Source organism: Trematomus bernacchii, unplaced genomic scaffold (genome assembly GCF_902827165.1).
Source record: "Trematomus bernacchii unplaced genomic scaffold, fTreBer1.1, whole genome shotgun sequence".
In the NCBI taxonomy this organism is placed as follows: domain Eukaryota; kingdom Metazoa; phylum Chordata; class Actinopteri; order Perciformes; family Nototheniidae; genus Trematomus; species Trematomus bernacchii.
In genome coordinates, this window is record NW_022987648.1 from 5,715,689 (window position 1) to 5,732,121 (window position 16,433).

The 16,433-nt window shown below is 40.9% G+C and overlaps 1 protein-coding gene across 1 annotated transcript; it reads left to right on the forward strand.

Moving 5' to 3' along the window:
* Positions 1-644: 644 nt before the first annotated feature.
* LOC117485848 (uncharacterized protein C21orf62-like) lies at positions 645-10,273 on the forward strand. The gene is made up of 3 exons (XM_034134555.1): positions 645-738; positions 830-965; positions 9,445-10,273. Exon 3 carries the CDS (start codon positions 9,508-9,510, stop codon positions 10,255-10,257), a length of 750 nt encoding a protein of 249 aa, XP_033990446.1. The 5' UTR covers positions 645-738; positions 830-965; positions 9,445-9,507; the 3' UTR covers positions 10,258-10,273.
* The last annotated feature ends 6,160 nt before the right edge of the window (positions 10,274-16,433 follow it).

Below are 16,433 nucleotides of genomic sequence, written 5' to 3' on the forward strand. Positions count from 1 at the left end.
TTCCCTCCAGAGGGAGTTTCTCTCCCACACACTCTCCCCCTGCCTGAAAGGCATCCATTGGACTCCTTTGTTTACTTCTGTGAAATAGTGACACTATGTAACACAAGAACATGGTACGTTATGGAGCGAGACATTTCCATCTCTAAGCAATTGACCAATCACAACCGACCAGCTAACCAATCAGAGCAGACTGGGCTCTGGTTTCAGACAGAGGGTGAAAAGAGGTGCTGCAGCACAGGCAGTATGAGACAAATAAAGAGCTTTTTCAACATTAAAGCATGGAAATGTGTCACAGAAAATACTAAACCTGAAAATGAGCATAATAGGGCCCCTTTAAATATATTTTGGCGTAACTGAAAATGAGAATTATATGTACTCTTTGAATTCAAATATCCTTTCAAGCTTTATATTTATGAGGCTGCATTCTCCTCTATGATTCTCCATTTATGTTTAGCAAAGAGAACACAACGTTTTGTAGTAGAATGGATGTTGGAAAACCAAACAGCCATCATTCATTAGTAGTTATATTTCGACCACAAGATGGTAGCATATCCAGCCATTCCATGTAGGGAAGAATTTCTGCCTGGAAATGAGAGGCGGGTCCCAAAATAGAAGGAGAGTGAGGCAGCGGAGAGAGGGAATGGGAAGAAAGATGAGAAGTGAGTGGAGAAAACGGAGCGTTTGAGTCTCTCATGCTGTCACATCTGAAGCAAAGTGTATCCATCCGGGGTCCAGAAAGTAAGATCTCTCTCTGTTTCTCTCCCTCCTTCCTTCTCTCTCTCTCCTTCCCTCCATCCTGACCATCTCCCCCTCTCTTTGCTGTGGTCAGACAGACAGATGAGTTTTTCCAGCCAGCCAGCAGACACATGTGGAAGCTGCTGCTGCCCTCCCTGCAGAGAGCTGGGTAGACGATCCTGGAGCCAGACGGCAGCAGCATGCCCCCTAACCGGCTCTGAGCTGTCCACGTAAGTACGCCACACTCACATGCATGTGCTGTCAGAGGGAGGCTTGTTCCATGGTCTGTCTGCTGCATACACACTCTGTACACATGCTGATGGCGCACACTCTGAACACATGCTGTAAATTAAGTTGTTTGTGCTTTTGCCTCTAACTGATTCACCGGGAGCAATACATTTGCCGTGGGAAGTTATTCAGGGTATATCTTTTAAATCAGAAACATATGGACACACAGAAAAACGTCCAGATAGCTGAGTTGTGATGTCATCTGTCAGCCCAAACCAAACATTCAGGTTCCATTGCCTGATAGGAAGATGAACCGTCCAATGCCTACACATGTATTTTTTAAGTTTATGTATATCTTTAAGGGTCATTTAACCGAAATCACAAAAGACATTACTTAACACTTATATTATTTTAATTTGTGCAGAAGGTATATCACTGCCACTTTTTCCATGATCTTTGCAGAATTCTCAGCGTCTCCTCAAACAGCCTGGATAAAAGTAAAATGGAAAAATATTTTCAAAGGGATCTCCTTGCAAACTGTAAACTATAGAATAATGGAACGTATGAATCCAACCAATATAACAGTCACTATGACTCTGAACATAGAAGGAAATGGTGATGCTGTTTTAGTGGTGAGGTCAGGGTGGTTTGTTTGGATAAAGCATTGGACTTTAATTCAGGAGACAGCTGTTCACTTCCTGTTTCCTACTCACAGTCAAGGTTATTTAAACCACATCATCTATTCCCTAACCAAGTTTTATAACCATGACGGAAAAAAACATTTCACAACCAATCCAAATAGTTTTTGGTATTTTTGCCTAAATCAAACCAAACAATGTCAGATCATAAACCAGCTGAAACTGTTTTGGACGACACAGAAACATGATGTTGCTCCTACTGACGGGGGCGTTAGATGAAGCAAACAGGCGGACGTGTTTCAGTGGCCAAATGTTCAACTAAACCTCCATTCTAGTCTAGTTCCATTCTAGATTTTTTCCTATTGTCTTACATTGGGAAAGAGATGTCTGTAAATCAGCTGAACATTTTTTTAAGTACATAAACTAACCATTATAAACACTTGTATAGCCTGTATTTAAATCATTAGGGTCTAAAAGTTGTAAAATACGCTCAAAGCTGAATCAAGAGTTGAATCAGGAATTATTTTCCCTCTCTTAAGGAAAACTGAAGTGCGCATGGTCTATGGACCCAAAACCCCAAATTCTGGGTTATTTTGAATCTGCACTCGGTCTGTCTGAGTGACTTCTATATGAATGGAACCCCGCGTCCAACGCTGTATCGAGTTCTCTTTTTACATCCATGGGTCGGACCAGGAAGAGTTTCTATGTTGTTCATATTAGGGACATGACGAGCATAAATACAGTGTGTGTCTAGGTGCTTAAGAGCCAAAAAACCTTGTAGAAGCCGTAGAGAATCAATCTAAACGAAAGGAATTGAATCGAAGTGAAGTCTTACCTATAATCACATTTTATCACAAATGAAATAGTGTAATCTGGATTGATTTGGTGTAAGTGTTGCAGATGTTAACCCTACAGATCCCTGCCTTCTCTTTAGAAAAATGCTGTGTGCCAATGTGCCATCTTCCATTATATGGAGAGGAGGCAGACTTCGTTACAGCTGATATTTCCAATTCTCAGCAACTCACACAATAACGATCTAAGCATTACAGGTAAAAGAAAGATTTTTATTTATTTTTAAGGGTGAAAAAAACCGAATGTAATAATCCAAAGAGTTGACAAAACCTTTGATCTGGGCCTTTTTTACAGCCATCGTGAAATGTCATAACAAGACATTTCTTTTTTACAAGATACTTTTCATGTTATAACAACATATTTCTAAACCTAATATCTACACCTGTATAACATGTATTTTCACCCCATTAAATTAGAGAAATATAATGTAAAGTAAAGGACTGGTGAGACTGATCCTGTGAAGACACATGCAGGCTGCCATGGACTGAACCGCTGCTGCTGTGCTCTCTTTCAAACCCCTGAGAAATAGTTTGGGAAAATCAAGTTTTCGCTCCTTCCATCCCACCACGCTAACAAGAGGCTGGAGATTAGCCGGTTATGAGACTCTAGAGTTTTGTTTTATAGCCTGCTAACTTGATTCCACTGTACAGCAGTCAATAAAAATAAACCGCCTCCGAGAAAATGCTTCAGCAGCTGCCACTGTATATGGAGATCTGCATTCAAGTGTAGGGAAAGGCTGAGAGGAGGTATTTAGCACGTGAACAGGCTACAGTGTTCACTATCATACCACAACTGAAACATTTTGCACATGGTATAGTTTTGCATAATCTTCAATTCCACACGTTTTATGACTTCATGACAAGAGGAGGTTATGTAGAAAACAATTACATGTAAAGGGTCTATGTTAGTATTTACCTGCATGCATTATTATGTTGAATTCCTTAAAGGAAAAGTGATATTCTATATTTGTATATCTTGGCAAAAGTCCTATGAAAGTGCCAGAACAAACGGTTAATTGATCTTAATAACTGTGTGTCTATCCAAAGCCATTGCGTCCTCCTCTGCTGAGCCATATGGGCCAAATACCATAACTGTGTAATTATCCGCTCCTGAACAAATATATATAAAAATAGTCCCCAACAAATACACTTCTGCTAGAAACTACTATGCTGTTTAAGGAAATCAAAGAGGCTTTCAAAAAACGATTAAATATTTATGAAAGGTATTGAAGCAATAATTCAATATTTGATGTGTGTTATCTAATCAAACACAGGAATTTGTTGTGAATATAAAGACAACGCTGTTTGGAATACGCTTGTTTTGTAACTTTTTTTCTCTGCAATGCTTGTTGTTGTTGTCGTCGTGCAGAGGTTGGGTGGTTTGGAAATGTGGCTGGGGAAACCTGTAAACCCAGCAGAGTGATTTCTTAAGTTTTTAACAGGTAAAAACTGTCAACTAAACTAGAGAATTACCATTGTTCTTGTAATCGTAAGAAGCTCACCTGAACATGGGCGGCATATCGCTCAGGAGAGAGGTCGGCCCTGCAGTCAACGCACTGATAAAACGGAACCGTTGACTTTAATTAAATGTAATATGGCATGTTTAAGTGGCTATTATATATATGCGGAACTTCTTATTACTCCCCATCGCACGTGCTATCACTCCTGACGAGCAGAACATTAAAGCATAGAAAATGTCAAAGTAGAGGCACAAAATAAAATATGAACTTGAAAATTAGCAGAATAGGGTCCCTTTAAAGCCAATTTCATTTTGTCAGCTGTAGTTTTCTTAACAGTATAAATAACTATCACAACGCAAGATAAAGAAAACCCTTTTCAATGCATGTTGCTGTTTATGTAGTAAACCCACATCAATGTGTCTCTGTAGTCGTGTGGAGCTGCAGCTGCTGAGGGAGAGGGAGAGGAGCGAGAGACATTGGAAGGGATGGGTGTCATGGAAGAGAGGGACTGTAAGAGAGAGGGAGGGAGGATTAGGGTGGGTGCCTGTGGTGGAGCATGATGTCAGAGGAATGTGTTGAGCCTCTCCTTTAACAAGCCGTGGGGAGCCCCGGCCACCTCAAGATTCTCCTCACACACACACACACACACACACACACACACTTCACCCTGTTAAACTCTTTCTGTGTGCCGCATGCACACACTCGCTTTCACATACACACAGGATCCAAATGTTGATAGGTTGGCACTCAATAACTTTTAAGTTAAGTTTAAGCTAGTTTATTTTTTACATTTTTCTATGGACATGATTTAGAAATTAAAGGTAATATTATTATAAATCTTTTTCCAATGCAAAACTCACATTGTCATTAAAGTATTGTGAAATGTGTTTTCAGTGGTTAGTTTCATTTGAGTTTTGTACTCTCTCAGCATCCGGTCCTCCAGCTGGAGTTTGTTTCAGGGATTACAGAGATGGAGATGGAGGAAAGGAAGGAAAAGAGAGAAAAAGGAGGAGAGGGAAGAGAGGGGAGACAAGGAGAGAAAAAGGGAGTGGTAGAGAAAGCAAGGACAGGCAGATGGAAAAAGAGAGAAAGTGACTGTGTGGGAGAGCCAGACGCTGGGAACAGCTGGGAGACGATGACTAATAAAAGCAGTGAGGTAAGGAAGGAGAGACAGGCTGTGTGTGGAGGGCAGCTGCTACTGTAAACCAACCTCAGTGAAGTCAAGAGTATTTATAGCAGGGTGACCCCCCCCCCCCCCCCCCCTTGCCTGAAATGCCTCCATTAGACTGTTTACTTCTGTGACATAATGACATCACTATGTCCCACTTGCGCTTCTATTGGTTAGTGCTCCATCACATTGTATGTGATAGGCTAAGGGGCGGGACATCTCTAAGAGGTTGACCAACCACAACAGAGCCGGCCAGCTAACCAATCAGAGCAGACTGGGCTCTGGTTTCAGACAGAGGGTGAAAAGAGGTGCTTGTTGAACATTAAAGCATGGACACATGTCACAGGAGAGGCACTAAAGACTAATATGAACCTGAGAGTGAGCAGAATAGGGCCTCTTTAAAGTCAAATGATTGTACTCTTTCCCACTTGGTCATAGAGCTGTAATATATAAAAATGGTAATTTCCTGAATAAAAACAAGATAACATTTACATTCATATATTTTCCATCCACCTGTTTTTATGCACAAGTTTGTTTAGCGATTACATTTAAATGCAACAAAGTTCAATAAAAAACAGACATAGTGATTAAATCATGCTGTAAGGGAGCCTAGGACTTGAACTTCTATTGAAGCCTCCACTCCAGGTGTGAAGAGAGGAAAAACAGCAGCAAATAGAGCGATGAAAACACCATAACCGTCTCCATATTAATACTTTAAACTAACATTTGTTAACTTAAAGGTTAATAATATCGAACGTAGAACGAGGCTGATTTGCATCAACACTGCATGTCCAGGGGTTCCCAGCAATACACTCAACAAGTGTTAGTAGACCGGATGAGCGGTTCTGCGGAGAGTCTTGGTTTATAGTAGACGTATTACCTGCACCAGAGCTAGAGGGACCAGTAGCAGGCCATGCAGGACGCTCTGTGGATGAATGATAAACTGTGTTCTCAATGAGAAGAAGACAGGAGTTTGTATCTTGTCCAAGTCAGTGTTTAATTCAAGTGTGCACACTCTGGGCCCAGATACGGGGGGTTTTGCTTGCGAGTGTCTCAGCGCTCCGCAGAAGTTAATAGAGTTAATGATCTTGTTCTTAGTTTGAACTGTAAAATTGGATTTAAACTCATCTAAAACATGAGATAAGAGTTGAATTATTAATTAAATCAGTGTGTGTTTATTTAGTTGTTGGTTTTATTTTTCATTTTTCATATCCACAACCAAAGTTCAAACTATAGTTTTTTTTATCCTTCATGGTGGTTTTTCTAAACTCTTAATATTTAAGTGCTTTTTTTCACATTCTGCGTAAAGGTTATATCATGAAATCTGGAATAAAGTCAGGGAACATTCCTTTAAAAAGTAGCCCACAGGCTGCAGAGAAAAGGGAAGTGCTTCCTGGAGAGAAAAGTGAAGTGGCACCTCAAATGTGCGTACGTCTTGTACAGTAAACCCGCTAAATACTTTGTTAGAATCCCACATGAGTGAGGAAAAGGCATGACGGGGAAAGAGGTCAATGTCAACAAGCCCAACCACCAACAGCATATAAATGTACACATGAAGTCTTTGAGTAAATGATTAGTGTACATTACAAGTTACTTGCAACAACACGCCCTCAAACTCACTGCAGACATGGTCTGATCTCGTTAAAAAAGGATTGTTGAATGCCAGACTGTGAATCTGCCTCACCCTGCACAGGTTCAATTGGTTTCAGAATTAGGTATAATAGCAAGTTAGTTTCAAAGTAGGAAATGTTCCTTGGTATTTTCATATTGGCACATTTGCAAAATAAAGTAAATAAGCAATGCACAGAAAAATGAGGCCAGGTTCTGATCCAAATGTTGATTAATATCAGGGTTTCTCAGAGAGGGATTACTGTAGTGGTACGCAATATTATTATTTGTTAAGTCTTATACAAAAAGAACGTATGTTTTAATCCTCAAATCATGATACTGTAATAATTCAATATTCCTTTTTTAAATGATATTGTTAACAGTCTTAAACGGTGCAACCAAAGCTATCCTGTTCACAACAATGTCTGTTTATTGTCGGTTTCAATTTCAATAACGGATCAAAATCAGGAGAATTGAGTTGCGGTCGAGAAGTCGCTTTCACAGCTTTATGTTGTTGCTTCTTTTTTTTACCAAAATATTTAAATGGGGCAGTATTATTGCAAAGACCAAAGAGTGCACACAGCGGAACACTCTTCTATCTAACAAATGAAAACGAATCAACTACAGCACTTTTCATTTGCATTACTGAAAAGCAAGTGCACAGGTAAAACAGCTAAACCTTTTAATGTGGCATGTGTTGACTCAAATCAAAGTTCCTGTAATGAAATAAACATCCCTTAGACTTTTAACGTTCAACCCAATACAGTCGGATGTGTCAGTAAAAGGCAAGGAGCCAGGAACATGGTAATCTTTGGTACCAAATGTTTTTCAGACTCAAGTAGACTTTGTCCAGCTTTACAGTGGAAAGTGCTTCGCTGTTTAAACAGAAGGGTGGGGAGAAGTTTTCTCTGGAAATCAAGACTGCTTATTCAGTCCTCTTTTCATCCGTTCCTGACGGGGAATTAAAGAGTCCAGTGTTTCATTATTTCGGAACATTTAATGTGGCTGGCCGCTGCCTATTTCACCACAGTGCAGCAAGGCGCAGGAAGTTTTATAAGCAGCCGTCCCAGTAGCCTGGGGCCTGGAAGGACCTCTCTCTAGTAAAATTGGAGAGCAAGAAATAAGTGGCTCAATTGTGTGTGTGTGTGTGTGTGTGTGTGTGTGTGTGTGTGTGTGTGTGTGTGTGTGTGTGTGTGTGTGTGTGTGTGTGTGTGTGTGTGTGTGTGTGTGTGTGTGTGTGTGTGTGTGTGTGTGTGTGTGTGTGTGTGTGTGTGTGTGTGTGTGTGTGCTGTACTGGAAATAGAGAGCTGATTTCAGTTGGCTGTGGGTCTTAAGCTGGCCTCCACATGTTGTAAAAACACAGACGCAAAGCAGAAGCAGGTTACTACAGGGCACAGAGCGAGAAAAAGACTTTCTTTGTGTGTCATGTGCTTTTAGTGAAGCAAAGTACTGCTGTGAGTCAAGGGGGGGGGGGATAATGCTGAGCTCGGCTCTTTGATGAGAGTTAGCGTCAAAATGTAATTTGAGTACTGCTGTCTGACTACACAGTATTTATTTGTTGTTTGTGTAAATGTAGACCCCCACATATATAACAACAATATAACACACTTTTGCGCAGCATCTATTATTAATCTTGCAAGTTTAGTGAACCCGGAAATGTTGAGTACCCCAAAGTTTTATGATAGAAATGTATAATACAGGTCCCCAGCACAAAGAAACTGCTGGATGGTAACTTGCATACTGTATGTTGGCAATTTGCACAATTAGCTTAAATTGCCTTAATCAGCAATAATGAACATTATATTTTTGCAGATTTTGAGTGGTTTTGGGGTTTAGTGAGGATTCTTTCAGGATCCAAAATGGAACCAGAAAGTTGCAATATTCTTATTCTCAGGGGGCCGATTTTTACTTCTATGAGCAACCATTGGATATAGAGAGCAGAAGATGAAAATGATTGCCTCTACTGTGGACAATTCTTTTTCAAATGGATAAGCAATTTGTCCAATCCAGATGATCGAGAGTCCACTTAAACTTCAAAATCGACCCAAAATGAATCAAAGTCAGCCCACCGGTAGTACAAATATGGCCTTTCTGGTTCAAATTGCCATTTTGGATCCTGAAAATGTCAGAAATGCATTCAGCATCCTCAATAATCCCTGAAACCACTCCAAAATCGACCTAATCGGCAATGCCATTTTTTAACTATTGTCAACATACAGTAAGCTATAATGCTAATTAATGCTAAATACGCAACTTGTGCTAATTGCCCAACATCCCACCAATAGTTAGCACCCGGCATTTTCTATGTACTGGGTAGCCGTACTATACATTTCTAACATAAAACGTTGGGGTGCTCAACATTTCCGGGTTCATAATAATATACCGCTTTATTATTATTATTATTATTACTGGCTTCTATCTCTAATTTAGACTACGCAACTATGCTAACACAATCTGTAATACCTCTGCAATATATACTTTTACTTTCACTACTGTTACCTGGCTGCTATCACACTACTACTACGTCACACGCTCGACTAACTTTATTTTATAAAAAATTAAAAAACTATTACTTATTGTTTTCCACCTGGATGGGTACTTTTGTAAATTGTGATTCTTATCATTTAATCTAATATTTGATGCATGCCTCCTAATTCATATTTTGCCTCTTCACTTTTGCTGTCACAATGTGCTTCCCCGAATAAAGGTATGCTAACTCTGATTCTAACTTTATTCTTCTAAACATTTCTTTACAGCTTCGCCCATCCCTCTACAATCCTGTCGCTCCACTTTGTGAAGATGTAGTCTGTTGGATCTCCATGGAGATGTCTCCAAACACCGTCTCCTCTGTCTTGTTCCCATGGTCACTTTGGCTGCTGTTCTTCCTGACCCCCGTCACCCGGACAACCAGCTCCGCCCCCTCCTCTGAAGCTCCTCCGCCGGCCAATACCACGCTGCTGTTTGACAGTGGCACCAGCCTGCGGAACTGCAGCTGCTCCGCGGCGCTGCGGGACTGTGACGAGGCTCTGGCCAACTCGCTGTGCAGGTGCCACACGGCCCCCCGCTCCGCCCTCCCCCCCGCAGGCCTCACAGAGCCCGGGACCCTCACCGTGTGGGTGAAGGAACTCTGGGTCCTGGAGGAGCTTCTGAACAACAGCAGGGTCGGCCATTTGCGGTTGTCTTTTTGTGGAATAAAACCAATGGACAGTCAGTACCTGGCTCTGCTGGGTCTGCGGACCCTCAGGATCCACAGTGCAGTCCCAGAGGCCCCCTACCCCCACCAGGAGATGACCATCTCCCCAGCAGCGGGGCTTGCGATGGAGATAGAAACCCTCTCCTTTGACATCTCCTCCTCCCTCCGCGTGACCTTTCTGGATATAGCAGTTCTCAACGGGCTCTCTGCCCTGAAGGCGTACAGTGTTTTGGGACCACCTGCTCACACCCTCCCCCAGCACTTCCCCCACTTGGCCTTACCCCTTGCTCTGCCATCCACTGATACTCCTGGTGACCCTACAGACCCCAGTGAGCAGGCCTCAGAGCCTCCACTGCTTTTTACGTTTGTCTACTAACAACAAGCTCCTATCACTGAAAAAACTGAAGCGTTGACTTTAATTAAATGTATTATGTCAACAATTTACACACATTTGTATTAGGTTAATTAAAGGTAATAATATTACGTTTAAATAAAAGTATTAGGTTCAACCTTATATTATTGCTTACAACATAACCTTATTCAGTTATGTGTAATTTGTTGACATAGTACATTTAATTAAAGTCAACGCTTCAGTTTCTTCAGTGAGTTCAGGCCCATGCATGCAGTACAAGGGACAACTGGTGTGCAGCAGTTACTACACAGCTGGATGTACTGTAGGAGAAGTTGCACATGTGGAATATAAAACCCTTTTGGGTGACAGGCTGCTGTACTGTCAGTCTGGCCTACAGGTGGCTTTGAGCCGGGGCTCCAGAGAGGCTGACATCCCTCTCCCCCTGATGTTCATCCTCAAAGGAGAATGTTGACTCCAGGATTGTCACATGTTTGCTTCCCACCCCTGAAAGATAATGCAGACAAACACACAAACACAAGGTTTGGGAACGTTAACAGAAGCTACAGAGTCATGCCTTTCTTTAGAGTATTGTTGGTATCCTTATACAACATAAATAATGTTGAAGCTGTAACGACCTTGATTCTCACGTCTATCTATGCGATGCTTTACTTGTGCTAATGTTTTGGAACTGCAGCTCATATTTGGGTGTAGATACATGGTGTGTTTACATGCGGAAATATTATCATGTAAGCACAATATAAATGCTTAACAATGTACTAATGCTTCATGGATCATACTGTAGGGCTGTGAGCTGAGAAAGAGGGAATTACAATTTGAATATTTCTTCCCATGTCCACATTCATGGCAGGTAGAAGGCATAAGCCCGTTTTTAAGTAAGTGAGTTTTGGGTTGCCAGGTTGTGAACAAATATTGGTATTTTACTTTCTAATAAGCAAAATAAAGTTAATTATAAAAAAGTCAGTCGATAATTACTTAATTAAATTATTTACGTTTAAATTAAATGATTATAACATTGACACTCTTTATAGCCAAAGTAATTTAAGCAACTTGGCAACTTCTAATTATAATGGCTGTTAAGTGATCATAAAGCATTAGTCAATCATTTGTTAACCATTTGTAAAGGCAAAAATAGTAACTAGAAAAAGTGTTGTTCTTTTACTAGAAAAAGTAAAAACCCTTGCCCAAATATGTTTATGCGGAGGAATGAGTTAATGGAAAAAAGCTTATCCAAGAACAAGCTGTTAACATGGTTCACTATTAGAGCTAATGTTGGATCTCATCAAACCTTCTTATAATCTCAATAAGAGCTTACATTTTTAAGCTCTTAAATGGAGTGTTAGTGGCTTATCTGCAGATGTTCTCGTAAATACTACTCTCCGTGTTCACTCTGACAATAGGTAGCTGGACGCCACACAGGCCATTGTCACGCCTGACATTATAACACAAGTTATTATGGAGGTCACATCACTGCGTGTCCACATCTGGCCTTGAACATTTTCTTTCCAACTGCCAATTTTCACATTGGATCCGGAACACTTGACAGCGTTGTGAGCTCAAGCTGGTTTTGTAGCCCAGCTTTCAAGTGTTGATCCGATGACACCCAGCAGGTGAACATGTGACAAGTGTAACCACAGTGTAGCTAACTGTCCAGACGGAATCATACACCACAACAATAATATCCACAGGGTGAGATGTTCAAGACCCCACTAACAGCTGCCAATATTGTGTTAGCTCCTCGCCCATCCAGGTGTAGTCAGATATATCAAGGCAGAAGGATTACATGGACAGTAGGGTGCAGTTGTTTCTGATTGACATGAAGGCAGTTGATGAGTGAAAAGAGAAACTTGAATATATCAGTGGAGAAACTGAAAAATTAACGATTTTTTCGTACAGGATACAAGGGCTTACTCAACGGTTTCATGAGTCTGAAAATGATGTATGGGTGTGTACACCACCATCATCAAGTGTTCCTCCCCCAGTACATTGTAGCTAGATGTGAATGATGAGAATCCTGTCCCAGGCTAATTGATTTGATGTATTAATGAGGTTTTAATCCCAAAAGTGAAGCACATTTTTCTCGAGTCGCGCCCGAACATTAAACATTTGCCACTTGATCGATGAGTTAGTTTGACGCTGACATCATGACGTTGTTTGATCAGAAATGAAGGAAAGCTGTGTTGGCTATCATCGATAAATAATCATAATAAACACCCCACATGTGGATGAGTTAACACGATTTTAAAGTAACATGGCGTGTATAACAGTAACATGGCCGCCGCATTTATTGACAGGTCTCTCTTGAAAATGAGACCTTGTGTCTCAAGGAGATTTTACACCTGTATAAATAAAGGCTAAATAAAAATTCCTTATTTAGATGACTTAATTTTTAGTGTTGGCGAAGAGGCTACATTGTTAGCATAGACCTGATCGAGCTCCATTGAGAAAACAAGTGTTTTAAAACCGGTTTGCTTGGCGTCTTACGGACGGAAATAAAGTCAGAACCCTTCAAATCTGCATCATATAGTTTCAACATACTTAAATCTGTGCAAATGTATTGCAATAAAATCACAGCAAAATTGGGTTATCTTTGGTTCAAACTGCTGTAGTAAATCAGATAAGCGTGTTAGCAATACATACTTGTGTTGCTCTGCACCGTTGGTTTGAACACAGCATAACACAAGGACAAAGACTGTTAATAAGAACCATCAGAGGCATTTTCGTAGGACGAGGGTTTTACAAAGTAACAGAGAGTACGAGGTTTAATGCAGCCCTGGATTAAAGAATGTTTATCCAACTGGATTAAAGCCATGCCATATTTGGTAAATTGTAAAGGGTTTATAGATGTCTGCGTTGTATCTACAGTTCTAATTTGCAACATGTGGCGGGTCTTGTAGTTCACCTTCATGTCAGACTGCTGTACGCTGCAGTCTCAATAAATGACTTGCTGTGGGGAAAGGAGAAAGCAAAAGAACAAATGCATGCCTCAGGGATCAATAGAGCACAATAAAAAACAAGATGTTCTGTGGCAGCTGATTCCAGTGAACACTGGCTGGAACCTGTCCAAACAATCCAGTGTGGGGTCAGCCTGTGCACCGGGGCTGGAGGATATCTTCAGTCGGGAAGGGAGCTCTAAAAGTGGTTTTACTTTGGTAAAGATATATTTTTAAAGTAAATTATAGTCTAATTATCTTTTGTCCAGATTAGGACAGCTGTCCGGGGCAAAAACATAGAAGATAGTATAAGTAAACAAAAAAATTGAGGACAAGGACTGTGTCAGTCTGCTGTGGTATGAGGAGGCGCAGTAGGCTGCTGCGTTTTCCCAGCTGCTCTTATTGAGTGCAGATGGCCTAATAAAACAAGTTGTTTTGTAACAGGTTAGAATGGACTGCCAATTAACAAGATTGTTAGGACCCTATGTCACCAGGCAACTAATAGCACTGTGTTTGGATCAGGACAATGACTCTGTTTAGTTGATTGAGTTATGCGCTTATTAGCATGCTAAGAGCCAAGATGGCTGCTCTCTTTAAGGATAGAGCAGGAAGGGAGAGAGAAGGCGTCACTCTGAATTTCCCTGAACTTCCTCAGTGGTCTGCGTTTTGTCTCTGGATAGTATTTGCAGTCACTTACGCTGAATGTGAGAGGGATTACAGGACAGTTTGGAAAAAAAAGAAGTCAAGGTTGTTTCATGCTTTCGTCTGCTCTCTGGTTCCAGCTCATATCCTGTGAGAGACTTGCTTAAAGCTGCTCTCACCAACACAATCCAGAGTCCAGGGCCAACACTTCTGTTCCGCAGATCATTCAATCACCCTTCTGTGTGTGTGTGTGTGTGTGTGTGTGTGTGTGTGTGTGTGTGTGTGTGTGTGTGTGTGTGTGTGTGTGTGTGTGTGTGTGTGTGTGTGTGTGTGTGTGTGCGTGCGTGCGTGCGTGCGTGCGTGCGTGTGCAATTGGAGCAACATGGGTGTGTGTTATCTCCTTTTTGCCAACATCACAGTGAATGTTTCACTCATGAATGATTGGTTTTAATTCAACATCACAGTGATACATTAACAGATAGAATGTGTGCAGTACAAAGTTGCTCAAAAGATTCACGGTGTATAACTTAATAACTCTATAGTTTTCTATATTTAAGGGATCAACTCATCCAAAGAGTTTTAAAACAGCTTCATGATGCAAACATTTGAAGAAAAAAGAAAGGCCAAGAGATGCTTGCCCAGTTACTCCCAGAGGAACAGGGATTAAACACTGTGTCAGGATTTTGCACCATGTTGAGTGCCTCTAATTTATATACCAAGAAAAATGTGGTAATTAGAACAAATCAGAACAGTGCTACTTTAGATGCGTTAAAACTTACATTGCATATTTTACATTAGCCATGAGTCTGTTGTCGCTACTGCAACTATTGATTCTAAAATTCGATTTCAACCTGAATTTCTTTTTCAGTTTTCAGTTATTTAGTTTTGTATGTTTATGTCAAATGTAAGTCCTATACTATCTATTATGTTAGCTCTGTTTAGCTGCTTACTGCTCCACTTTGTTTACCCTCTGGTCTCTAACTGTGTCTGTCTGCTGCTTAATGCTGAGCACACTCAGTCCAGTGGCCTTTTACTGAAAACAGCTCAATGAAGGCAGAATGAACTGCAAAGGCACATTAGTGGCCTCCATCATGCTGTGTAAGTCGCCTTCTTCTATGATACTTGCCATTATTTGAGCTTATACTGATCTTTTCACCTGTTTACAATTATTTAAAGACTTTACTGTCTTTATTTAGTTTTGTGTATACTTAATTTTTCCCTGCCGTGTTATTTGTTAAAGCTGCACACTTGCAACATTTGCACTTCTTACTGCTTCTTTCCACTTCATGGTAAGGCTCTCTTTTGGTACCTGGGGCTTTTACTGATTTTGTGTTCAACTGCAGACACTACCACCCTCTGCACTGTCAACAAGACACTTGCAGAATCCTTTCATTAGCAACCAAAACAGAGGTCCTTCCTGAATTGTATGGATAATATCATTACTTCATGTCTGTTTCCTGTGACAATTCTCTATGATCGATCAGTGGTCCACCCTGTTTTTATTTTTTGTTGGCTAACCTCGCTTCGGACCTCGACCATGGTGTTCCCAAAGAAAGTATACAACTTTTGCTAATGGAAACCAAACATTGCCAGTGGAGCTGATTAGAGCCCTAGCGGCTGTGCCATGCTGTGGAAATGTGGCATTACTGTTTCTTTAACACTTGGGTATGGAAACAGGATGATGACTATACCGCCTGGGCCTGGGAGTTTTACCATGCCCCTTTTCCGAAACAAGACTTAACTGTGGCTCTTTCTTTGTTGAATGGAAACACATTTCATTATGCAACAGGCAAAATGAATGCCTGTGTAACTGCGATGATTACCATCTGGAAAAGAATAAAGCCAGAGCATGGCAAGTTGCTCAGTAAAGAGGAGTTGGTACTGAAAGGCGTTCCAGACACCTTTTTGTTGCCTTTGCGCCAACATTTAACAGCCAGTGTTCAGCAGAGGAACAGACAGGGAGTTCACCCACCCATAACATTATTGCTCTTACCGAGAAATCCGCAGTCACTCCCATCTGGTGAACGGGGTGATTACACACCTATTAATGCTTTTCAGACAGGATGTTCAGAGCAGGCCATGAGACTTGGTGCTCATGCTCCCTTCAGCACAGCATAAAAACGTCTGGAACATTCCACCACAAAATGATTGAAAATGAGATCACTCTCTTGTGTTGGAGCCTCGACCTCCTTTTCTTTCTCTTTCTTTTTTTCTCTGTCTTGATCTTCATCACCGCACCTTAAGTAATGCATCAGGGAATGTAATTATTCAAATGTAAAACACAGATTTGTAATGTGTAAGCCAAGGCTAATGCGCCTTAGGTTGGAACACATGACAGCAGATCTGCATTTGTACAACTGTTGACATGTTGAGTGAATCGTGTACTGTTTTACGAACGGCTTGTGTATTTAGGACTGGCTTGAGAGGTTTGATTTGTATATAATTTGGCTTATTTAAGAAAGATTCCAGGAGCTAATTTGTTTATCATGAAAGACGATGTGGATTGTTCCTTTTGCCCACACACGTTGTCCCTCTGTATAGTCTGAGAAAATAAAAGACTTGTTATAAAACTTGTTTTGGTTGTTTCTGTTTCTTTTCTTCGTGTAA